A 25,990-nucleotide genomic window follows, 5' to 3' on the forward strand; every position below is an offset into this window, starting at 1 on the left:
ACTGTCTAGCTCTTTCTTTCTTGGTCTTTCTTGTTACCAGCTCCATCCTGAAACTGCATAGAGGCTTCCAGCTATCAGTCATCTCATTAGCTTACAAAAGGACACATTGGTGGATCTGAGAATTTTAGGAATCTGTGCCATGATGTCAGACAAAAACCAAATATGTATTTCACAATGTCACCTTTTAAAGGGGACTAAAATAGGAATATGTTTTAGGCCTTTGGAGTTCTTGGCTTCAGGGGTGTGCTGATACCATTGCTGTAGTGGGTGTTACAGCCATCCTTTTGTTGTTGTTTGAGACAGGGTCTCTCAGTCGCACTGGCTATCTTGGAACTCACTATGTAGACCAGGCTAGCCTCAAACTCCAGAGATATGCCTACCTCTGCCTCCAGAGTGCTGGGATTAAAGGTGTGCACCACTATGCACAGCTGGATGTAGTCATCTTTTGAGCCTTGAGTCACATGGCGAAAGTCACACCTATCTGATGGTTATCAGGTCATGAGTTCAGCCTCATTGCAGACGCATTCAGATCAGGGAAAAGTAGAGGCTACTCCTTGGTGACTCACTAACATGAGAACCATTGAACCAAATTTGGTGATCTACCAACCTGTACCTTCCCCTTAGCTGCATGCTTCTAACCTTGTAAAGCAGATGTGATCAGCATCCTACTTCAGATCCTCTAGGGAGTAGAACCTACCTCCCTCCTCCTTGGGAGGGCCAAGTTGTCACACTATTCCTACATGACTCTCTCCAGAGCAATATAACATGGCAATAAAAGTTTGTGTGTAGTGTGTGTAGTGTGTGTGTGTGTGTGTGTGTGTGTGTGTGTGTGTGTGTTTGAGTCAGGGTTTCTCTGTGTAACCTTGGCTGTCCTGGAACTCGCACTGTAGACCAGGCTGGCCTTGAATTCACAGAGATCGACCTGCCTCTGCCTCAAGTACTAGTATTAAAGACTTTTGTGTTTTTGTTATTTGTTTTTAATGAGCAAATGGGAATGATCCCACCAGGACATTTTCATTTTATCCAGAAATGAGACATGTCCTATACTTCTAGAGCTCATGGCTACCCACTTTTTTATGAGAAGAGGCCCTTGAAGAGCCCCATTGAGGACCCTAACCCAGAAAGGCATGGGTGGCCCGCATGCATTTTTAAAATAACTTAATTTTTTAAATATTATGTGCATTGGTGTTTTGCCTGCACGTACATCTGTGTGAGGGTGTTGGATCCCCTAGATTTGGAGTTACAGACAGTTGTAAGCTGCCATGTGGGTGCTAGGAATTGAACCCAGATCTTCTGGAAAATCAGCCAGTGCTCTGAACTGCTGAGCCATCTCTCCATCCTCGCCTTTTTAGTTCTGTGTTTGTTTGTTTGTTTGTTTTCCAAGATATAGACTTGGCTATCCTAGAACTTGCTCTGTAGACCAGGCTGGCCTTAAACTCATAGAGATCCATTCACCTCTGCCTCCCAAGTGCTGGAATTAAAGGCATGTGCCACCACCTCCTAGCTAAAATTTTTAATATTAAGTTTTTAAAATGTTTTTAAATTTTGCTTTATAATGTGTGTGTGTGTGTGTGTGTGTGTGTGTGTGTGCGTGCGCGTGTGTGTGTGTGTGCGCGCGCGCGCGCATGCAATACCTGAAGAGGCAGGAAGAGGGTGTTGGACCATTGGAGCTGGAGTTACATGTGTTTGTGAGTCACCTGATGTGGGTGCTGGGGACTGAACCTTGGTCTTTTGCAAGAGCATCAAGTGCTCCTAACTGCTGTGCTATCTTTCCAGCCTCTATATCTGGTTTTTTGAAATATACATTCCCTTGACATTTTGCTTAGAGAGTCCAAGGTCACAGAACTCATCTGCTTCATCAGCTACTGGAGATGCCCTGTTGTACTGCAGGGAGCAGTAAGTTTCCAGATCAGCATAACCAGTGAATGTGCTGGAAGAGTCCCTTGAGAAGTCAAGCTGAGCAATTCCTTTCTTCTCTTTGTTTTTCTGTTAGAGGGAAGGCAGAGTCTTCCCTAAAGTACCTTCATGAAGGTAAGGAGAATTAGAAGCCTGGGGCCTGTCAATGGTGGCTTGTGCCTTTAATCCCAGCATTCAGGAGTCAGGGGCAGGTGAGACATCTGGGGGGAAAAAAGACTTAGAAGCCTGGGAAGACCATGTAGTGTCTTTGTGCCTCTAGGACCAAGAGCCTGGAGGAAGCTGGAAACATTTGCTTTAGCTAGAGCTGGAAGAGATATTCCCATTGTGTCATCAGGGCTGTGCTCCCAGCTCCTAATAATTTTGACTGAATGAAAGCCTACCAGTTCATATTAATTTTCTGTTCTCCAAAAAAAGCATCAACAGGGGCTGGAGAGATGGCTCAGAGGTTAAGAGCACTGAGTGCTCTTCCTGAGGACCTGAGTTCAATTCCCAGCAACCACATGGTGGTTCACAACCATCTGTAATGAGATCCGGTGCCCTCTTCTGGCGAGTGTATACTTAATTAATAAATAAATTAAAAAAAAAGAAAAAAGAAAGCATCAACAACCCTTCTCCCTCCCCATGACATGATGGCCATGGCTCCTGTCAGGGAAGAGACTCCTGCAGGAATACCATGTTCCTGGAAAGAGAAATGTGAATCCAGCCAGCTGAAGTGACTATCTTCCTCTGTGACCAAGTGACCAAGATCCACCATCTCAGAGTGCATCTCCCCTTCCCTGGGGCATCAGCATGCAAGGATTCAAAAACCTTATCCTGAAGAAACAAAACAGAGAACAGAAGCTCTTTCCTTAAACTGGCAGGTTCCTTGTCTCTGGAGCTGTTTGTGATCTGTACTAGTTACTTCCCAGAGTGAATGTCTTCATCCACTGTGGGCTCAGGAATGAAGGGTAATCGTTTGTAGCTCATGTAGCAGGCAGCAGCAGCCAACAAGCATGTCTCATCTGCCTCTGGGCTAGGGGACTTAGGTATCATGTGTGGCTTGTTTGCTTTCTCTCTCTCCCCCTCTCCCCCTCTCTCCTCCCTCTACCCCTTCTTCCCCCCTCTCCTCCCTCCCCTCCCTTCCTTTCTTTTTCTTTGTTTTTTTTTCGAGACAAGGTTTCTCTGTGTAGTTTTGGTGCCTGTCCTAGAACTCGCTCTGTAAGCCAGGCTGGCCTCGAACTCACGGAGATCCGCCTGCCTCTGCCTCCCGAGTGCTGGGATTAAAGGTGTGCGTCACTACCACCTGGCCCCTTCCTTTCTTTTTAAATTGTTTTTACATCCTGACCATTGTTTCCCCTTCCTCCTCTCCTCCCAGTCCCTCCCAGACCACCTCCCCTCTGCCCCCCACCCTCACCCCCCAACCCATCTATTCCTCCATTTCTCTTCAGAAAAGGGCAGGCCTTCCATGGATATCAATCAGATGTGACATATCAAGACTAGGCACCTCCCCTAGCATTAAGGCTGGACGAGGCAACCGGTATGAAGGAAAGGGTCCCAAAAGCAGGTAGCAGAGTCAGAGGCAGCTCCTGTTCCCACTGTTAGGAGTCCCACAAGAAGACCAGGCTACACAACTGTAACACATACAGAGGGCCTAGGTTAGTCCCATGCAGGCTTCCTGGTTGTCAATTCATTCTCTGTGGGCCCCTATGAGCCCAGGTTAGTTGGTTCTGTAGGTTTTCATATGGTGTTCTTGACCCCTCTGGCTCCTACAATCCTTCCTCCCCTCTTCTGCAAGATTCCCTGAGCTTTGCCCAGAGACCTAGGATAGAACCAAACATGACTGGCAAAAAAAGCGGGGATGGGGGTAGGGGAGAGGCAGTGGAATGATTTCCAGTGATATTCTGCTATACTCATAGATTGACACCTCGCTCAATTGTCATCAGAGGCTTCATCCAGCAACTAAAGGAAACAGATGCAGAGACTCACAGCCAAACTGTTTAATTATTTTTCCATTTATTTATGTATTTATTTTATATAGATGGGTGTTTGCCTGCATGTATATCTGTGTACTACATGTGTGTAGTGCCCAAGGAGGCCAGAAAAGGGTGTTGGATCTCCTGGGGCTGGAGTAGTTATAGATAATTGTGAGCTGCTATGTGTGTGTGCTGGGGATCCATGTCCTCTGGAAGAGCAGCCAGCTCTTAACTGCTGAGCTATCTAGCCCCATGTGTAGCTTTCTTAACTGTATTGTCTTACATGGGCTCCAGCTGGCATATCCACCTGCTCCTCCCCTGCTGTGGTGGGCACAAGGCTGTGGGTGAGACAGTTTATGACATCAGTGAAGAGGTAGTTCCAGTGCCTGTGGAATACTAGCCTGTTCTGGGCCTGCCCTTGCTGACACCCATGCCATCTAGTGTAGGCTACTCTCAGTGGGTACATCAGGCTGCTCCTACTGTGGGCAGCTGGAAGGCTTCATTAGCAACCCCTCCATGGCCCCTTCTGTGAGCCTAGACAGACTCCACCCCAGCCAGTACAGGTGGCCAGCTCTTGAGTCCAGGGGACTTCAGAGCTGCCCAGATAAGGAAGGACTGTGTCAAGGGTTAGTCCAGAAGGTTGGGTCAGTAGTGCCCGAGACAGTGACCCGAGAAGGACAGTGGCTGAAGGAGGGCAGTGGTCGCTGTGTCTGACTTTGTGCACATTTATAGCCCCACCCCCACCCCCGGGGGTGGGAGCTGCAGAGAAAGGTGATTCAAAGAGGGCATCTTATCCTTGTGCCTGGGAGGCCAAGTGTGGGAGGAACAGATGCTCTCTGGGATACCCAGAAGGCAGAAGGTCACAGCTCATCTGCTGGCAGCTAGCCTCACAGATGGCCCTTCCAAAGACACACAGTGCTTACACAGGCTCTGAGGCTCAGCCAGTATACTCTTTAAGGGCATGACCTTGCATAGTCTAGCCCCTGTAGAAACAAAACGCATGCAGAGTACCTGGCTACTCTCGGAACATTCCTGGAAACTTCTCTCCTCAGCTGGCTCACCCATATCGAACGAAGGTCCTGAGGGCCATGGAGACAGTGCTGAGCAGTCATATCCACGAGCTGGACAAGGACACTGCTGGCGTTGTCATCCTCCTGGCTTCCAGTGAGATGACTAGGACCAAGGTGAGGGCCTGCGGCCTTGTAGGCTGGGCGGGACAGCTTCTTTGGCCTCCATCCCATAGTGCCTGGAACAGGGCTGGAGTGTGACTGGCAGAGACCCCTCGGTCCTGTGCACCCCCTAGGGGCAGAGGCGAAAGCAGAGGACAAAGCACCTGCACTCCTAGCGTGAGTTAGGGAACCTGTGCTCAGGCTAACGGCTGCGTGCAGCCCTCTTCATCATCAGGCCGCACCTCAGCAGTCCTTCCTGCCACGCTCTGTGGCTTCGCTCATAGGCATCAGGCCTACAGAAGGGAGGTGGGCTGAAGGCTATGCCATGTGGTCTCTGACCTGTACTCCTAGGAACGCTGGAACACAGCAGCTTTCCCTTCTCCAGGCTCCCCTAGGGCAGAGCAGGGTTTGCTTGTGTCTCTTGAGAGGCTCAGGGAGAGTTCAACCTAGCGATTCTTTGGGGTGCAGGAGCTGGACTGTGACTGGCAACAGGCAGCGAGCAGCGTCCTGGTGGCTGTGGGGAAGCGATATATCAACCAGGTGATGGAGGAGGTGCTCAGCAGGTTCCAGCCTGGTGTTCTGCCGCACTCCTCAGTGTTGTACACACTTGCCAGCCTCTCATCGTCCAATGGTAGGTGCCATTGTGATTCGGGGTCCTTGATGTCCCTGAGTAGTTTGGGGGCCTCTGAGGACTACCCGGGGTTCTGGGTCTCATGCCTGAAGCTGGGAAGAGTACTTCTGTGGGCCCCTTCAAAGTCCTGAGGGAGGGGTGGATGGGAAGGGGCTGGGCCTGCAGCCCTGTGACAGCCTCTCTCTTACAGCATTTGGAATGGTTCCCTTTCTGCCGTCCATCCTAAGTACCATGCTACCCATGCTGGGTATGGCCAAGCAGGATGCACTGAGGGTGGTGTTCTGCTGTGGTAAGACAGTGGGCATTGCCCATCTCCTTCACTTTCTGAACTGGAGCCCCTCTTGGGAAGCTGTGTACAAAGATACCCTTTGTGGTTGGTGCCATTGAGGTGGGTGTGGGCCGTCTACTAGTGAGGTAGGGCTCAGTTGGCCAAGCCACTGCTGAGGTGAGGCTGGGTATGGCCTGTACTCACAGATACAGCCTCTGCCCCATTACTGCCTCTTTCTGATGCTGGGGATGACCTCTCTGACCCCTGTGTTTTATTTAGAAGCCTAAATAGGCCTGGAGAGTGGGAAGAGTCTTTTCTCAGAGCATCGCTTCCATTTTTATACCACATGTTCCCAACCTGCAGAGTGGACCATTCGCTTGGTATCTCAGACCCATGGTGGGGAAGGACCACATTCAGTGTCTTCCTACTGTTTTCCTGTGGCCTGGGTCTGCAGCCATCTGTGTGCTTGCAGGGGACCATGGACAGGTTGTGGCCTGTCACTTTGGTAGAAGGGGAGGTCAGAGACCCTGTGCTTCACAGACATGGCCTTGGGCTTCCTGAGTGTTCAGAACCCCTGACAGCAATGCTGTGGTTCTGATGCCTGGTAGGAAGGGTGCACCCAGGCCTTTCTAGGACCCTCATGCCTCAGTCAGGATCCTTTATTCATGCCCGGCCCTCCCAAGTGGGGTCTGTTAGAGAGCTCTTGAGTTCTCTGCCTTTTTCCTGCCTCTTCTCCCAGCAGTAAAGTTCAGCAGGTTCTGGGGCTCCTACCACCTCTCCTCAGTCATTGCACTCCCATCTGTCTTGCCCTGCCTTGGCTGTGCCACTGTCTGTGAGATATCCCTTCTTCCTAGTCCCTTTCTGCCTGGGAATGAGAGCAGGGCCAGGTCAGTGGCAGAAATCCTGCTTGACGTAGTTTGGGATGAATAGGAGATTTGTAATAGAGTAGGTGTTACACGAATGTTAAATGCTCTTATAATTAAAAACAAACAAACAAACAAACAAACAAACGGAGCCAAATATTGGGGTAAATGCTGGAAGATCAGAGAGACAAAGGAACAAGCCACTGCCACGTCTCACCTCTAGGACTCCTCAGCCTGGAAAGGTTCTCTAGTGGAAAGGCTCTCTGCCAAAAAGCTTTCCTGTCTCCTCACACCTTATATACCTTTCTCTCCCCAACCACATCACTTCCTTTTTAGTGCTGGGATTAAAGGCGTGTGACTTCCCAAGCAAAGGCATGAGATCTCAAGTACTGGGATTAAAGGTGTGTGTCATCACTGCCTGGCTCTGTTTCTCTCCTAGATTGAGTCAATCTCATATAGTCCAGGGTGGCTTTGAACTCACAGAGATCCAGACAAATCTCTGCGGGTGCTAGGATTAAAGGTGTGTGCCACCACTGCCTGGCATCTATGTTTAATCCAGTGGCTTGTTCTGTTCTCTGATCTTCAGGCAAATTTTATTAGGGTGCACAATACATCACCACATGTAGGCACAGTGTGTGCTTCAGTAAACACACATTCAGACCCAGAAGGTGCTAGATACAGGTGACAGGGCCTCGTCCAGGTAGAGACTAGAGATTCTCCAACAAAAAGAGGAAGGAAATTCTGTGTTCTGAGCATTTGGTATTCATGTTGAGTACTCGCTGCTTTGTGGCTCTCCTGAAAAACAAATAGTGGGGATGAGCCTGGCCTCCAGGAAGATGCCCTCCAATTCCTGCTGTGTGGGCGCCTCTCATGCTGTAGCAGCTAGGCTCTACCAAAATGAACTCCTTTGAGGGGGGTGCAGGGTCTTATGTCTCACAGACCTGGCTATGTAGCTGAGGATGACGTTTAACCTCTGGTTCTCCTGCTAGAATTACCGACATGCAACCATTCCTTGGTTTCTGTGGTAATAGGCTTGGACCCAGAGGTTTGTGCATGCTCTGCAAACACTTGATCAGCTGAGCTACAGTCCCCAGCCCTGATTTGTGTTCAGAGAGAGGATCTCTGAATTTGAAGTCAATTCTGCTACCTCGGCTTCCTGATTGCTGAGACATTGGCTAAAGTCATCTAGGCTTAGCAGGCTAGAATGCCTCCTACCTGTACTGCTCACATCAGGCATCCTTTGTTTGCTACTGGAGGACACAGTAGTCCTGTGGCCAGAACAGCCTCAGTCAGGCCTCCCAGGCTAGGTGTGGCTGAGGTTGACGGCATTACAAAAGCAGAAGGCAGTGAATAGCAGTCTAACAGGAGGCCCTCCGTGGCAGAGGAGCTGATAGAAAGGTCTCAGATGGGCAGGGTTGCAGCCTGCCTGGCTTGCTGCCTGAGATGGCAGGCAGCACACAAGTCCCACCTCTGAGGAAGGGCAAGTAGGAAGGTGGCAACAAGAGAAACACAAACTGTGGCTGGGAAATTAGCGTTTGGGGAAGAGAAAACCACCAAAAGAAAGGCTCTGTCACTAGCATCCCAGGGAGAGAACAGGGGAGAGTGCACTCATGACGCAAGAGGATGTCACCATCCATTGGGGAGCTACAGTCAAAAGAAGATTAAATCAACCTATCCATTTCCAGAGAAATGGAAAACATCATGGAATGATTGGAGGTTGAAGAAACGTCTGGGGAATATGGCAGAATTCAGAGTTGTAGGAACAGGAAAATAGAGAAGAAAGGGTTGGTGGGTAAGACCCTGGAGTCTACATTCCAGTGACAGACACCTGGGAAAGAAAACAGAGAAGGATGTGTGTAGTCCCATGACTCCATGATCAGAAGATACACCTGCCATCTGACTGAGAGGGTGAGACAAAGGCTTTCCAGAGAAATGGGTCTCGGAAATGTATTTCATCCATTCTTCCCTAGAGCAGATGAAGGGTGTGATGCTCAGAGGTGGCGTGAACTGAGGAGGAGGATGCCCAGGTGATGGCATTCTTCTATGGTGGAAGGAGGCTAGGGTGAGTGGCCAGTGATACCATTCCTCAAGGCTGTGTGCATGACAGACCCCTGCAGAACCGACAGACACCCGTGTAAGAGGATCTGAGTGCAGGGACAGCAGAGCTCCTCTAGGAGATTAGTGTTGTGAGGAACCAGCTCTGAAGTGCCGGGCTGGAAGTTCAAAAGGACACGTCACTGGGAGAACCTGTTGCACTTGAGAGAAGCTGGTGGCTGCTGCTTCCCAGAAACAGGACATTGGCGTCGGGGTGGACCTCTTTCATCCTGAGTATATGCAACTGATTAAAGATCAAAATCTAACGAGTTGTGAGGACTTTACTTCTGGAAATACAATTACCTGCTATTTGAAAACTGTTCTTGTCCCTGAAGAGCACTCTAACTAAGACCCTTCAGATCAGAAGGAAGAGCCTTGGGGCTGAGAGGAGCTGAGGAGTAACAAGTCTCCTGCAGCCTCCAGGCCCTTTTGGTCTTAATGTCAGCAGCCAAGAGTGGTGGGAGTTGAGGCCATTGCCCACCTGAACAGAACCCCAGAGGCCCGTGCTCTGGGAAAGGGAGACTGACCCATGAGCATTTCACTAGGGACTCTGGTGGGAAGGCAGTTTTTCGTTTTCGTTAGTTTGTTTTGTTTTCTTCCTTCATTTCTTTTAAATTCTTTCTCTTGAGAGTTTGTCGCTGTGATTTATCCCTGTATCAGTGAAGGGTTCAAATCTCTCTCTCTCTCTGAGACAGGATTTCTCTGTGTAACAGCCCTGGCTGTCCTGGAACTCGCTTCGTGTACCAGGCTGGCCTCAAATTCACTGAGATCCGCTTGCCTCTGCTTCTCAAGTGCTGGGATTAAAGGTGTGTGCCACCACTGTCCAGAAAGTTTATTTCTCTTTTTGGACTGGATTGGAGGCCTTGGTTGAGGCTCTGCTTCACAAGTGGGTTGAGTTAGTTGTATCCTCTCGCCACCGTCCTGTGGTCAGCCACGACTGTCCTGGGCACTGGCTGGGGGAGCCGCTGGCTGTGGTGTCGATGTCCCAACATGAGCATGTAAGAGTGTCAGCCACCATCATGTGCGTGTCAACTTAGCGCAGTGCAGGCTCAGGGCGATTTTGGAATGACCCAATGGAGGCACTGAGACAACAGAGTGAAGAAATAGAGGAATGAACAAGCCATAAAAAAAGAGTTCTGTGAGAGAACAAAAGACTAAATAAAAGCATCGGAAGCTAATTTTCCTCCGAGAAGTGGGTGGTGTAGGTACACAAGGAGAATGGTCATAGGGCCAGAGTCTAAGGACACCCTGAGGGCAGCACCCAGCAAGAGCCTTTGAGACTCAGAGGATCAAGGGAGAGGGATAGGCGGAACAGGCAGCAAACATGTTGCCAGCTCGCTCCCTCTTTGGAGGATGAGAATCCTCATCCCAGAAATACAGCAGATCCGAAGTGGTCCATGCCGCAATCTAGATACCACAAAGTAACGTCTGGAAAAGGTTGACCATCCAGAGCACATCCTCTTCCTGGGACCCTGAACCTAGCGTGGCAGGAAGTAGCGACTGTGGTAAAGCTGTTTGTGAGTCACCGCTGTGAGGGCTCAGGAGGGTCAGAAGACTCCTAAAGCTGTGGAGGTTCCTAAGCCCATGTGAGGCCACACCAGCAACAAAGCGGCCACAGGACATGTGATCATTGATGCTCAGTACTGGAAACAAAGGAGGTAGCCTGCGAATCCTGTGGACAAGACCATGTGCATTATGGCTATCTATACAGAGGCTTCAGGAACATCCTTCCATTTGCCCTGATATGGGCTGAGCCACTCCTGTGCAAAAGGAAAAGGGTCAGTTCCCAGGTTCTTTTTATGGTCTGAGGATTAACATTTACATGAGGATGCCCATTTACCACTCTACCTATGCACCATCCATCAGACGGTTTTGGATTATATGAAGGTCGCTTCGGCAAGATGTGAGCCCTTGACTGGTTCCAGAGAGTGGGAAGCACAGAGATTTCTGCCTCAGTGCCCACCTCGTCCCTGTAGCTCTGTTGCATTCTCTCATGGCCCAGACCTGTGTCTTGGGCTCTAATCCTAGCCATATCTTTTGTACCTCTCCTATGACTGCCCACAGTAACTCAGAGCCTCTGCTCTACCCGCCTCTGTCCCCATTCAGGCCTCAGGGCATAGCCAAGGAAGGCATGAGGAATAGCCCTGGCATCCTGTGCCCATCCACATAGGCCTGGAACCTCTTTCCTGTTTCTTCTTGCCCTTACACTGGGCCTTGTGCAGTATGGAGCACGATCGGGGGAGGGGCACAGTGCTTCCTTCTTTTGTCTCCAGGGTAGACATGTGGGGTGCAGCGGCGGAGGCAGTGGGGGGACGGGGACAAGGCTGTTGGAGCAGAGTGTTGTGGATTGGCACTGTCCTGGAGGCTCGGGGGAACATGTTCCTTCCTTTTTCCCTATTCTGGTAGTATGGTCGGAAGCCTCTTGTGGCATCTAGGAGCCTGAGCTTTCACTCCCCTCCGCCCTCTGCTTCTGTTACACATGGCTGCCTTCTCCCAGTCTCTTCTATTTTCAAGTCAGGGCTAGGGCCACTCTCCTCCATGAGACCTTGTCCTGACAGGCCTGCACTCACCCTGTTGTCACAGAAGGCCAGATTCTGGGGTCCCAGAGGAGCATTTGGGGAGAACTTCTGTTTGTCCTGGTGTAGTCCAGGGGTCCCCACCTAACCAGCACCTGCTGGTCTGGGCACCATGCAGACTGTCTGGGGAGTTCGTGGGCAGCACTGGGGAGCCAGTGTGGGATATGTCAGGAGTTGCTCTCTCTGGGGCCCTCACAGCCCTGCAGCACTTCAGTGAAAGCACCCTGGAGTACCTGGCCAACCTGGACCAAGCCCCAGACCCCACAGTCAGGAAGGACACCTTTGCTGCCGACATCTTTGGCGCCTATGACGTTCTTTTCCACCACTGGCTGCAGAGTCGTGATGCCAAGGTACAGCTATGACCCATCGGGCCAAGGCTCAGCCCTGAGGCCTCCTTCTGCCTTTGCCCTTTCTCTCTGCCAGGGTGGTCCTAAGGGAGGAAAGGTGCCCAAGCTCCCTGCCCAGGAGGTGGTGAAGAACCCCTACATCCACTGGAGTCAGCCTGTTCTAAACTTGGTCTTGAGGCCTGGTCATCGTAGCCCCTATGGCGTCTGTTCTCTCCCCTGAGACTTGGTCCTAGCTGGCCACATCTGACCTCTTGCCATAGTTGCCCCATAGATGGACTAGTAGCCACCAGGCTTGCCTGTTAGACCTGGGATTCAAAGCCATGAGCAGACAGGGAGTCCTTTGCCGTCTCTTCAGCTCCGGCTTGCAGTGGTGGCGGCTCTGGGCCCCATGAGCCACCTGCTTCCCAGTGAGAAGCTGGAAGAACAGCTCCCTAAGCTCCTCCTCGCGACACTCGGCCTCTACAAGAAGCACGCGGAGACCTTTCAGATATCCAAGGTAGGGGGAGGGCACAGCAACCCTAACTTAAAACTCCGTGTTGGGTTATGAGGTGAGTGGCTTCCTCTCTACTAAGCACTGGATGGGAGCCTGGGGACTTGCACCTCTACCTGCCATACAGACCTTTCTTAATCTGCCCCCAAATTCTGGAGGTTAAGGTATATCTTCTTCATTTGGGTCATAAAAGGGATTGGTGTTCGCCTGGACTGCTTCCTAGGGCCTCATTTCCCTCTTGTGGGGCAGAAGGTGGACCGACGCCATCTCCTTCCTGTCTTGAACAGAGCCTGGGACAAATTCTCGAGGCAGCTGTGAGTGTGGGTAGCCGCACACTGGAGGTTCAGCTAGATGCCCTGTTGGTGGCCCTTCATGCTCAGGTAGGCTGGAAGATGAGTACTTGGGGAGGTGGATTTTGTGGAGGTGGACCCTTCAAAGTGAGGTGCCCAATGGGAGCACAGGGAGCATGATTTGGAGTGGGTGCTTCAGTCCCACAGCCGCACAATGGGCTTCCTGAGCATCACGTGGGTGTGGCCTCCAGGGATGAGGCACCATCTTCCAGCCCAGCAGTCTGTGTTTCTTCTCTATTGCTGTGACACAATAGCATGGCTAAGACAACTTACAAAGGAAAGTGTTTGGGGCTGGAGAGATGGCTCAGGGGTTAAGAGCATCTACTGCTCTTCCAGGGGACCTGGGTTTGAGTCCCAGCACCCATGTCAGGCATCTCACTTCCGCCTATAATCCCCTATAATCCAGCAGGAGGGGTGGGGATCCCACTCCTTCTTCTGGCATCCATCCCCACATGTACACTGCAAACACTCATAAGACACATACAGATGTCTGGATAAATAACAAAAGTTAAAAATTATAAAAAAAAAAGAAAGTGTTTAATTGAGTTTAAAGTTTCAGGGAGTTCGAGTCCATGATGATGGGTAAAAGCTTGGTTACAGGAACAGCTAAGAGCTCACATCTTGATCTACAGGTAGGAGACAGGGTATTAGTCAGTGTTCTCTAAAGAAACAGAACCGTTAGAGTGTGTGTGTGTGTGTGTGTGTGTGTGTGTCTGTCTGTCTGTCTGTCTGTGATTTACTAGCATGGCTTACAGGCTGTGGTCCAACTAGTCCAACATTGACTGTCTGCTGATGAAAAGGCCAAGGGTCTAGTAGTTGTTCAGTCCTTGAGACTGGACGTCTCTACAGTCCCAATTTGGTGCTGGAGTCCAGGGGAAATCTGAGTGAGCTGCCAGACTTCAGTCTGTGTTGGAATTCTGAAGTGGATTCTAACAGCAGTGAAGGAATGCCTTGGGAGCAGGACAGATAAACTTTCTAGTGACAGTGAGAGCAAGCAGGGAAAAAGCAAAAACTTCTTTCATCCCTGGCCTTTTATGTAGCCTGCCACCAGGAGATGTGGCCTAGATCCAGTGTGGTTCTTCTTACCTCAAATGCTCTAATCAAGAAAATTCTTGAGCCAGGCGGTCGTGGCGCACGCCTTTAATCCCAGCACTCGAGAGGCAGAGCCAGGTGGATCTCTGTGAGTTTGAGGCCAGCCTGGTCTACAGAGCAAGACCCAGGACATGTACAAAGCTACACAGAGAAACCCTGTCTCAAAAAAAAAAAAAAAAAAAAAAAAAAAAAAAAAAAAAAAACCAAAAGAAAAAGAAAGGTGGTTTTTTTTTTTTTTTTTTTTTTGTGGAGCTGAGGATTGAACCCAGGGCCTTGTGCTTGCTAGGCAAGCACTCTACCACTGAGCTAAATCCCCAACCCAAAAGAAAATTCTTGCCGGGCGGTGGTGGCGCACACCTTTAGTCCCAGCACTCGGGAGGCAGAGCCAGGTGGATCTCTGAGTTCGAGGCCAGCCTGGGCTACAGAGTGAGTTCCAGGACAGGCTCCAAAGCTACACAGAGAAACTCTGTCTCGAAACGCCCCCCCCCCCCAAAATTCTTTACAGTCAAACCCAGCTTCTTATTGTTTTTTGTTTGTTTATGTGTATGGATGTTTTACCTGCACGCGTGTCTCTACTACCAGCGTCTGGTGCTTGTGAGGATGTCAGATCCCTGATCTCTGGTATTACACATGGTTGTGAGCTGCCATGTGGGTGCTGGGAATTGAAGAGCAGCCATTGCTCTCAACCACTGATCCATCTCTCCAATCTACAGTTGCTTAGGTTTTAGATAATTCCAGATATAGTTGACAACCAGGATTAGCCATCACAGAGGCAAGGAGACCTAACTGGAAATTGTGTGAGTCTTTTTGAAACCTCAAAGCCCACCTCAGTGACGCACTTGTTCCAACAAAGCCACACCTCCTAATCCTTCCCAAATAGTTCGAACAACTGGGGAAGTATTCAAACATATAAGCCTATGAGGCCACTCTCATTCAGATCACCACATACAGGAACCCCTGGATGGAGGCAGCAGGAGTGGCATCCAGCAGGATAGAGTGTGGCACTGAGGCTGGCCAAGGAGGTCTCAGAGGGAGTTTCAGCATAGGCACTGGATTATAGTGGTAAGAAGAGGCCTGAGGCTGCTTTGGTCTACTAAGGAATTGAGCAAGAGAGGAGACACATGGGGTACCATGAGTCACAAGATTCCATTGCAGGAAGTACTTCTGTGAGAAGTCATCTGGCTCGGCATCCTCCCTGTGGGTCAGGAAGACTGAGAAAGCTGCTGTACACAGTGTGACCCAGCAGAGGGAACATGGATCTGTGGAGCTTTGTTGTTAGGAAAAGAGTAGAAAGGTGGAAAGGGGTCTTGGTGAGCCTTCAAGGAAGCTTTCTTTTCTAATGTATATGTATACATTTATATATATTCATATCTATAAAACAAAAGTTTGAAGCTTTCATTTAGCTTAGGTTGTAAAAGCTGACTACATGGGAAATCCAAGACAAAGTAAGGTTGGTTGCATTGTTCTCCCTCTCTCTTTCTTGTCCTTTTGTTTGTTTGTTTTTGTTTTGTTTTGTTTTTCAGACAGGGTTTCTCTGTGTTGCCTTGGCTGTGCTGGAATTCACTCTGTAGACCAGGCTGGACTTGAACTCAGAGATTCCCCTGCCCCTGCCTCTGGAGTGCTGGGATTAAAGGTGTGAACCACCACCCAGTTTACATTGTTCTCTTTTTTTTGTTGTTGTTTTGTTTTGTTTTTCAACATAGGGTTTCTCTGTGTAGCTTTATGCCTTTCCTGGAACTCGCTCTGTAGACCAGGCTGGCCTCGAACTCACAGAGATCAGCCTGCCTCTGCCTCCCGAGTGCTGGGATTAAAGGTGTGTGTCACCACTGCCCAGCTACATTGTTCTCATTTTTTTTTTTAATTTTTTTTTTTAAGATTTATTTATTTATTATGTATACAGCATGTATGCCTGCCCGCCAGAAGAGGGCGCCAGATCTCGTTACAGATGGTTGTGAGCCACCATGTGGGTCTGGGAATTGAACTCAGGACCTCTAGAAGAGCAGCTGGTGCTCTTACCTCTGAGCCATCTCTCCAGTCCCCCTCTTTTTTTGAGACAGGGTCTTACGCAGCATAGGTCTTGAACTTATAGGAATCCTTCTTGACTCCATTTCTGGAATGCTAGAATTACAGATCTGTACCACCACACCTGGCACTATGGCAGCTTTTGTATCCCTCATTTTGACAGATGCAAGCTACATCCTCTAGCTCCTGGGCCTGGGTGAGACCTCCTGTGGCTCTCTTCTTCAGCCCCTGCCTTCCTGCAGTTTTGAGCTCGGCCTCCAGACTGCTCAGCCACCACGGCTGCTGCTTGGTTGCTTCTGCCTGTGTCACTGTCATACTTTCTCTGCCGTCGCTCTCCTGTCACCCCCAGCCCAATTACTAAAAGTGATCCAGAACAGACCACTTGAGGGGAGCCTTTTATTGGACCTGTCTACCAGGCTTTTTCATTTAGGCCACCAACCAGCTCCCAAATCTTGACATGGAGACTTAGTTTTGAATGCTCAGCCTAGCTCAGTCTCATTTCTGGCTAGCTCTTTTTTTTTTTTTTAGCTAAATCCCCAACCCCCTGGCTAGCTCTTTTAACTTAAATTAACTTGTTTATCTACCTTTTGCCTCAGGGCTTTTTACTTTTCTTTCCTCTGTATATCTTACTTTAACTGCTTCTCACGTCTGTTTGGCGCCTGCCTGGCTTCTAGCCCTGGGCGTCTCCCTCCTCCTTCTCCTCCTCCTCCTCCCCTCTTCCTTCTCCTCCTTTTCCTCCTCCTCCTCTTCCTTCTCACCCTAGATTTCTATTTATTCTCTTTGCCTGCCAGCCTTGCCTGTCCTCCCTCTCCTGCCTAGCTATTGGCTGTTCAGCTGGGGTTTTTTTGTCTTTTTGTTTTTTGGGTTTTTTTTTGTATGTGGAGCTGAGGATCGAACCCAGGGCCTAGTGAGCGCTCTACCACTGAGCTAAATCCCCAACCCCAGCTGTTCAGCTTTTTATTAGACCAATCAGGTGCCTTAGGCAGGTCAGGTGAGATAAATGTAACATATCTTTAAATAATTAAACAAATGAAGCATAAACAAATGTAACACATCTTTACATAATTAAACACACATCCTTACACTGTTAAACAAATATAGCATAAACAAATGTAATGCACCTTTACACAGTTAAAGAAATATTCCACAGCAGGCCTGATGTTGCATAGACCATTTGGGTCTCTCTTGGCTGACTCAACAAATAATTCAAACAGCTTACTTATCCATGTAATATATAGCCAGAAGAGAGGCATTTATACCAATCACAGCAAACTTCCCTTACAAATAAAGGCTTATGTTCATAGGAATCATAGCTTTGGCCCTTTGTTACCTGTCATAACATTTCCTCTCTGGTAGGCCACCAGGGGACCCGCTTCCTCTCTGGTCCAGGTAGAAGTAGTTGCAGGATCATCTAGAGTTCACCAAGGTTATAACAAAAAGTCAAGTGTAAGCTTTTAAATAGTTCTGACAGGGTCTGTACCTTCAGGAGCCAGAGCAAGCAGCATATTGTATAGCTTCTTCAAGATGTCTGTGGAGTGTTCATGATGGTCAGTGCTGGCATAAGGTAGGATGGCTGGCTGTTTGGCTGACAGTCATTTTATCACAAGGGAGAATCCAAAAATTGCCAAAAGTTGGGGAATCCAAGTGCTCTCGAATATTAAGGACCAGCTTTAATAATCTTCTTCCCAGGGGCCCAGAAGAGAAGCTACAAACGGCAAGCATTAGTTTTGGGAAAAGAATCTAAGTACACCGAGTTCTTTTGTCCATCTACTTCTATTATTCTGGGATAAAATTCTGTCTACACAGCTTCAGTTCTGCTCTCGTGCCTAGCTCCTTTCTTGCCTGATTTCTCTCCACCTTTATCTGCCGTCCTCTAAGTGCTATCTTAATTCTCTCGTCTTAGTCCCCCCATCTAGATTCTCATCCAGAATCCTCTCCCATCTCCTTCTTTCTCACCTTCTTCTTCATCTTGTTCTTCCCCATCTGGCTCTTCCTCTTCTTCCATCTTGTTCCTCTGGTACTCTCTTCTAGCCCTTCAATATAGTTCTTCCCCATCTCTGTTCCTTCCTCTCCAGTTCTTACCATCTAGTTCTTCTATTCTCTTTTCTCTTTTCCATCTCGTCCTTGCTCTGAAAATAAAACTGCCTTTTATCCCTTGGCCCCTTATCTCTCCAAGCTATCGCTGCTCCCACAGTTTCTGGTGGGGGGAGGGGGGATGGGGGGCACGGGGGAGTGTGCTCAGTCGCTAGGCAACTTGGCTAGGCAACTTCCATCAAAGCTAGATGTACCTGTAAGTAGGAACCCTTTAGTGAGTTAATTGTTAAGGGAGATCTAAAACTACAAATAAGACTTTAGAAAGGAGGAAGTAAAGCTTAATTGGCCCAGCTGCCAGACCTTCTCACACAGGTAGCCTGGATGATTAAGTCTGTTCTTAGAGAGTACAGAAGTATCCCTGATAAGATACTTTCATCCATCCAGGGATGGACCTGGCCGGTTGCTGCCAATGATGATAATTACAGAGAGGCTTGAACTGGGGTTCTGACTGTGCGTAGCTGTCAGCACAGAAGGTTATCTATATGTTCCATTAGTAGAGGGGAAATTGGGCCCAATGAATGATGGAAAAGCTACAACAGCACACGAGAAACTCATAGTAGGAAACAGCTGCTGGACTCATGAGACAACTGAGTGAGTGAAGCTGCTTGCCACTCAAGCTGCAAGACACGTCCGCTCCCTGGAACCCCCATAGAGGTAGAAGGAGAGAACCGACTGCGTTGAGTTCTTCTCTGATCTCCGCAGCCATAGCACATATACACCCCTCTCCCGGCACTAATAATGATTCTAAGTAAATACTTTTTAAAAAGAAGTTATTGGTGCTGGCGAGCCAGCAGCTTAGTACACTTGCTGCTCTTCCACAGGATCTGAGTTCAGTTCCCAGCATCCACATGTTGGCTCATAACCTGTGACTCTAGGTCCAGAAGATCCAGTGCTGGTACCAGACACATATTTGATGCACATACATACATGTAGGAAAAATAAAACTCATATATAAAATACAAATAATTTTTTTTTGGTTTGGTTTGGTTTTTTGAGATGGGGTTTCTCTGTGTAGTCCTGGCTCTCTTGGAACTTGCTTGTAGACTAGGCTAAGAATTTACCAGGCTAAGTGTGGTGGCACAAGCATTTAATCCCAGCACTTGGGAGGCAGAGGGAGAGGAATCTCTGAGTTCGAGGCCAGACTGGTCTACATAGAGAGTTCCAGGACAGCCAGAGCTACATAGTGAGACCTTGTCTTGAAAAACAAACAAACAAGCCGGGCGGTGGTGGTGCACGCCTGTAATCCCAGCACTCGGGAGGCAGAGCTCGGTGGAGCTCTGTGAGTTCGAGGCCAGCCTGGTCTACCAAGTGAGTTCCAGGAAAGTCGCAAAGCTACACAGAGAAACCCTGTCTCGGAAAACAAACAAACAAACAAACAAAGCATAGGCTGGAGAGATAGCTCAATGAGTGATTAAGAATATTTGTTGCTGGGACTGGCGTGGGGGGTGGGGAGGTGGTGGTGGTGGTGATGGTTGGAGAGATGGTTCAGCGGGTAAGAGCACTGACTGCTCTTCCAGAGGACCTGAGTTCAATTTCCAGCACCCACATGGCAGCTCAACTGTAACTCCAAAATCTTATACCCTCACACAGACATGCATGCAGGCAAAACACCAATGCATACAGAATAAAAGTAAATATAAAAAAGTAATTATAAAAAAAGAATATTTGTTGCTCTTGCAGATGATCTGGGTTTGATTCCTAGTACCCACAAGCTCACAGCTATCTGCAACTCTAGTCCAAGGGAATCTGGCACCCTCTTTTGACCTCTAGGGGCACCAGGAATGTATACATTTATTTAGGCAAAACACTTGTACATATGAAACAGTAAAGTAGATCTTTAAATTATTTTATTTTACATGTATTGGTGTCCCTCCTGCATGTTTATTTGGGTGTCATGTGTGTGCCTGGTACCCACAGGGGTCAGAAGAGGGCCTCAAGTCCACTGCAGCTGTCATAACAGTGAGTTGTGAGCTGCCATGTGGGTGCTGAGAATTGAAGCCAGGTCCCCGGGAAGAGCAGCCAGACCTCTTAAGCGCTGATCTATCACTCCAGCCACTCTTTAAAAAAAATTTAAACACCAAAAGCAGCAACAACAAAATACCTTCCAGTACCTTTAGGTAGAGCCATTCACGCATTGCACAGCAGGGCCCTGACATGACAGTTAGTCTGTCCCGTCACCCCTGTCCTGTCCCTTGGAGCAGATCTGTGTGCCCGTGGAGTCCTCAAGCCCCCTGGTGATGAGCAGCCAGAAGGAGGTGCTTCGCTGCTTCACAGTGCTGGGTGAGTAGGGAGCCTCCAAGGACATGGCTGACCAGAGGCCCTCTATGTCCTTTATTTTATTTTGATTTATTTATTTATTTATTGTTTTGTTTTGTTTTTTTCTTTTTCTTTTTACGAGACAGGCTTTCTCTGTGTAGCCCTGGCTGTCCTGGCACTCGCTCTGTAGACCAGGCTGGCCTCGCACTCAGAGATCCACCTGCCTCTGCCTTCCGTGTGCTGGGATTAAAGGCGTGTGCCACCACTGCGTGGTTGTTGTTGTTGTTGTTATTATTATTATTATTATTATTATTACTATTATTATTATAAAAACAAACAAAACAGGTCCTCAGGGCCCTTTTAGCTCCGCTGGCCTTGAATTCATGATCCTCCTGCCTCGGGCTTCCAAATACTGGAGTTACGGTCATATGCCATTATGTCTGGTCAGCTGTCCTCTTTGAGGAGGACAGTAGTAGACAGCTTCGTGGCTGAGGCTGGGGAGGGTCAGGGCCTGCAGCAGGGTTGGTTTTAGCCACAGCTCCCGAGTCCTTGACCTCCACTGAAGCGAAGGTTACAGCCCCACTTCCCTTCTAGAGTCTTCCATCTCCCATTCCACACAGTCCATCCTTGACCCTCATCCACAGTCCACTACTGTGCACCCCTCTACGTGGCTGCTTGGCTCTGGCCATCAGTCTGGCATTAACCTGACCCCAGCTAGAGGTGACAGCATCTTTCGGGGCCTCTACTAGAGCCTGGTGGTCTAGAACAGCGAAAACCTGGCCCGCCAGCCCTGTCCCTGGTGTCTGCAGTCCATCAGGGCCTGCTTGCCAGCTGGAGGGTCAGGCAGAGGTTTGTGACTTACCAGCTGCTGAAGACCAGTGACATCAGCACCCACCTAGAGCCTGGAGGGAGGGAATGCTGAGAGACTGGTTCAGCTGGCCCAGAGTGTGGGGGGAGAGAGGATCAATTTTTTACTGTCATTGACAAAGGTGAGAACTCACCAAGGTAATTTCCAGAAGGTTCCCATTGGCAATAGGTCCAGGCTAGAAGTCTGTATACAGGGTCAGGGGTGGATGCTTGGAGATTATTCTCTATCTGCAGACCAGCCCAGAAGCAGGAGGATCTCTGAGGGGTCCCTTATGAGCTCCCTATGAATTAAGTTGGAACAAGCCCACTGGTCCTGGTGACCCCAGGTCTGAGTCTCACATGTACTGTGTGGTAGCAATCCATTGGTGTTAAAGCCCCCTGTGCTCTAACCCTTCCCTATATACAACCACTCCAAGAAAACACTGGGGTGAACTTGATGGCCAGGGAGTTCCAGCTTCCTGCATCCCCCACAGTGAGTCTTTGCCTTCCCTGTCCTGGGAATCTCCAGTTCCAGAATGACCAAGATACTTTACAAACTCAGTCCTGGGGAGTTTAGGGTGCAAGCACGGAACAAGGAGCAAAGAGACCATTAGAAAGTGTCTGATATGCATGTTACCCTGCAGCCTGCTGCTCTCCTGACCGACTGCTGGCCTTCTTACTGCCCAGGCTGGACACTAACAACGAGAGACTCCGTGTGGGTACCCTGCAGATCCTGAGACACATCATCAACTCGGCTGGTGAGTGCCTGAAGACTGGCCACCTGTGCCGTGTCCAGCATAGGGTAATAATACCAGGATAATGTCCATCTTACAGATGACAGTAGCATCCTGCTCTGAATTACTATTAATAATAGTAATTTACCTTGGTGGTTTGCACAGTTGAACTTTGTTGTTACTGCTGTGATAAGACACCGTGACCAAGGCAGCTTCTAGAAGAAAAGGTTTATTTGGAGGTGGAGGGTGAGGGAGAGCAGGTGCACATGCACAAGCATGTGAAAACTGGGAATGGCGTGGGCTTTTGAAACCTCAGAGCCTGTCCCTAGTGAGTCCTCCAACAAGGCCACACCTCACACTCCTTCCCAAAGTCTTCTACCAGCTGGGGACCAAGCATTCAAATATATAAGGCTATGGGACCATTCTTCAAACCACCACAGACATAGAACTTGGGGTTCCACACATGCTGGGCAAGGGTTCTACCTCTGAGCAACACCTTTAGCCCCAAGTTTCCTGCTTTTAAGGGAGATTTATTTGATTAACAATAGGCTTCAAAAGGTAATCACAGGTGTACAGGTACATTTCTGTTTTGGTGAGTTTCATTCATGCCCTGTTAGAGGTCAGAAATCAATGACCATGGGCCACATTGGGTGGCATTAGATACGAGATTCAAAAAGGTAGATCCTATTTCCTGGGGCTCTTCCAGGCAGTAGCTTAAGGCACCAGAACTTTGGTGCTGATTTTTTTAGGTGTGGGTGTGTATTTACATTTAAGAGTTCACTAGTGGGGCTGGGCATTAGTAGTGCACACCTTTGATCCCAGCACTCGGGAGGCAGGAGTAGATGGATCTGTGAGTTTGAGGCCAGCCTGGTCTACAGAGTGAATTTCAGGATAGGCAGAGCTGCTGTTATTTATTTGTTTGTTTGTTTAAGGAGTCTCTCTACATAGTCTTGGCTATCTGAGATTAAAGGTGTCCACCACCACGGCCAGCATTTGACTAGATACTTCCATCTAGCTGTGTGATGCTTTGATTGATTTCATTACAGTAAAATGATTTTTATTGAAAAAGTCAGTTCTTTCTTTAGGGAGGGGGAGTTTAGCATTGGTCCGTGACTATCTAGGTAAACCTTTCTCATCTTCTCTGAGGTTTTCGTTTTGGTTTGGTTTTGGTTTTTAGAGACAGGGTTTCTCTGTGTAACAGCTGTGGCAGCAACATGACTGCCCAGCTTCTGAGTTAATTTTCACATTGCATCTGGGCGCTTCAGAAGCCACTCTGTGTTTGCTTGTTTTCCATTTTTCCTCTGTGTTCTTTCTGTGGGCATTTCATATGGAAATGTCTGCGTACAAGAAACAGAATTTTCTCTATCTAGAGATAGTCTATCGTGTGCTTCATTTCTCTCTGTAAACTACCTTAGGGAGCTTCTTGCTTTCATAAATACAGATTCAAGATGCTTTTAGTTTTTATTTTGAAATACAGCTCACATGTAGAAACAGCACAGATGGTAACTGTTCTTCTCAATAAGTGATAACACAAGCCCATTATTTCCCACCTGAATGAGGAATAAGGAAAGGGTCTGGGGCCACCAGCAGGTCTTTGAAGGGGAGCTCCCAGCACAAGAAGATCTTACTATTTGCATGTTGTGTGAAGAAAGGGAAGTTGTATGGTATGGAGCATTTTGTATCTGAATTATTTTTCTGTTTTCTGTTTATGATATGTTTATATATCACAGAGTTCAACTATGAAGTTTGTACCGAGTTAATCTCCAAGGGACTCATTTGCTGGCTATGAATTTGCAGATTCTTCCAGTTTTTTACCCTAAAGAAGGCCGCTGCTGTTTCCATTTTTCCTGTGCGCATTTAGTCGAATGTGTGTCTAGGACCAGAATTTCAGGTTGTAGGTATGCATTTGTTTAGTACTACTAGATGAAAACATTCCATTGTAGTGGAGCCAGTCCTTTGCATCCTAGCCAGGGTAACTTGTTTTGCAGCAAGCCACTAGTTAGCTGTTTCATGTAGCAAAACAAGGCAGAAAAATCCCTGCTAAGGGCAAGGATGGAGTATATAGACATACTTTTCCTAATAAAACTCTAGTTTTATTACTACTATTATGTTGTCTGGGCCTATAGTCACCTCTGTTGCTTTAACACTAGGTAGCGCTCTGAGCTCAGGTTTGCATCACTTGTGTGGACTTCAAGCCATGAAAATTGGACCAGGATAGCAACTTCAGGAAAATAAGGCTGTCTATAGTTGTCTGTTGCTCCCTGAGAAATCCTAGTCATCTAAAGATGAACTTGAATGAACCATTCTTTGGGCTTCAATATGAGTTCCAGGTAGGACACGGGTTCATTTTAAATTTCTCCAAAAAATTTACACAACACACATGAACCTCTACCCCAGTGAGTAGCGGATGCTCTGGTCTTGAATAATATAGCCTTATCATCTACACCTTTGTTCTTACTATTTTTATTTATTTTTTATTTTTTATTTTTCTGCCAGAGCTGAGGACTGAACCCAGGACCTTGCGCTTGCTAGGCAAGAGCTCTACCACTGAGCTAAATCCCCAACCCCTCATCTACACCTTTGTGTCTTTGCTCCTAAGGTTCCAGGGTCTAGCTATGCATAGTTTATTTTTGTTTTTATTTTCAGTCTTTGAGACAAGGTCTCTATATAGCCCTGGCTGACCTGGAACTCACTGTGTAGACCAAGCTGGCCTCGAACTCAGAGATCCACCTGCTTCTGCCTGCCCCTCAAGTACTGGGATCAAAGGTGCATGCCAGTATGCACAGCTGACCATTGATATTTTTTTTTCTGTTTGATTTTTTTCTTTATTAAATTTATTTTCTTATATAAATTATGTATTTCTCTGGGCAGCCAGCCTTCACCTTGTTGTACTAGTAGCACATCTGTAATGCCAAACGACAGGACAAGTCTTAACAAGAGGTTTGTGTTCTTCAACGTAGCACTTGTCTACCAGGCACTGGAGAAGAGGATGAGGAAAAGCCAGGACCTGTTCAGGAGGCCAAGGGTTGAGGGGGTGAGGTACAGAACCCTTCTGACATAAGGCGCAAAGCTACACAGGGAAACCCTGTCTCGAAAAACAAAAAAAAAAAAAAACAACCCAAACCCCAAACCAAAAACCCTTCTGACAACTGCTTTTCTCCCAGGAAGGTGATTTTTAAGAGAGGATGTCAGGTATCCCAGGCTGGCCTTGAATTTGTTGTACACCTGAGAATGACCTTGAGCTCCTCTTCCTCCTGGCTCCACCTCCCTAGTGCTGGGATTTCAGGTGTTCACCCACACTTGTTCTTAGTCAGTGCTGGGGATTCAGCCTTGGGCTCCATACCCACTAGGCAAACACCCTGCCAGTTTAGCTACATCTCCAGCCCTGGTTTTATTTCTATTTGTTCTAAAATGACATACTATACAATGGCATAATTCAGTGACTATTGTGTGGCTGTCACCGATACTCTCTGTGAAGTGCTCCTTCCTGCGGCACTGAAGCTGCCCACTTCCAGGTGACGACGGTCCTCGGTCTCTATTCACAGAAGTTTCATGGTATCACCATCTTTTCTTCCTACCTCAGGTTTTTTGTTTGTTTTTTGTTTTTTGTTTTTTCAAGACAGGGTTTCTCTGTATAGTTTTTGGTGCCTGTCCTGCATGTCCTGCAACTCACTCTGTAGACCAGGCTGGCCTTGAACTCACAGAGATCTGCCTGCCTCTGCCTCCTGAGTGCCGGGATTAAAGGCGTGTGCTACCACTACCCAGCCTCCTACCTCAAGTTTTTTTTGTTTTGTTTTGTTTTTGAGCTGAGGATCAAACCCAGCGCTCTACCACTGAGCTAAATCCCCAACCTCCTATCTCGGTTTTAAGGTCATGAATGTTCCTCAACATCTTTTAAGCTCTGTATATTTGCCTCGGGTCAGATTTAGAATTTCTATTAGACAAAAAAACCCAGACGGGCTTTTACAGTACACATCTCATTGTTCTGCATTGTATGTTATTACTACCCTGGACCCTTACCAGGCTTGGTTGTGGTGGCTCCAGGGGAGGTAAGGCATGGCCCAAGGTGGGGGTAGGGCTGGGGCACTGGGCACAAGGCCGGGTTTCTGTGAGGCCTCTGCCCTCTGTGTTGGGCTCTACCTTTTGCTGTTTTGGGAGCTTGTGTGCCCTCTGGGTTCAGATTCCTGGCTTGGGAAATTGGGATCAGGATGACATCTGTCTTATTGGACTGTCTATATAATGAGAACACTGTCACAAGCAGTGTATTACCTGCATTGCACCCAGTGCCT

At 48.2% G+C, this 25,990-nt stretch overlaps 1 protein-coding gene across 5 annotated transcripts in view; it reads left to right on the plus strand.

The window, feature by feature from the left end:
- The window catches only part of Mroh1 (maestro heat like repeat family member 1), an 82,818-nt gene that overhangs the window by 19,454 nt on the left and 37,374 nt on the right, over positions 1-25,990 (plus strand). For all 5 annotated transcript variants that reach the window (XM_036208796.1, XM_036208792.1, XM_036208794.1 and 2 more), the window contains 8 exons: positions 4,922-5,053; positions 5,507-5,669; positions 5,860-5,958; positions 11,669-11,820; positions 12,173-12,313; positions 12,595-12,687; positions 20,067-20,145; positions 21,612-21,725. In XM_036208796.1, the coding sequence (XP_036064689.1) occupies positions 4,922-5,053; positions 5,507-5,669; positions 5,860-5,958; positions 11,669-11,820; positions 12,173-12,313; positions 12,595-12,687; positions 20,067-20,145; positions 21,612-21,725 (973 nt within the window). The remainder of the gene's footprint in view (positions 1-4,921; positions 5,054-5,506; positions 5,670-5,859; positions 5,959-11,668; positions 11,821-12,172; positions 12,314-12,594; positions 12,688-20,066; positions 20,146-21,611; positions 21,726-25,990) is intronic.

This window comes from Onychomys torridus, chromosome 16 (assembly GCF_903995425.1).
Source record: "Onychomys torridus chromosome 16, mOncTor1.1, whole genome shotgun sequence".
In the NCBI taxonomy this organism is placed as follows: domain Eukaryota; kingdom Metazoa; phylum Chordata; class Mammalia; order Rodentia; family Cricetidae; genus Onychomys; species Onychomys torridus.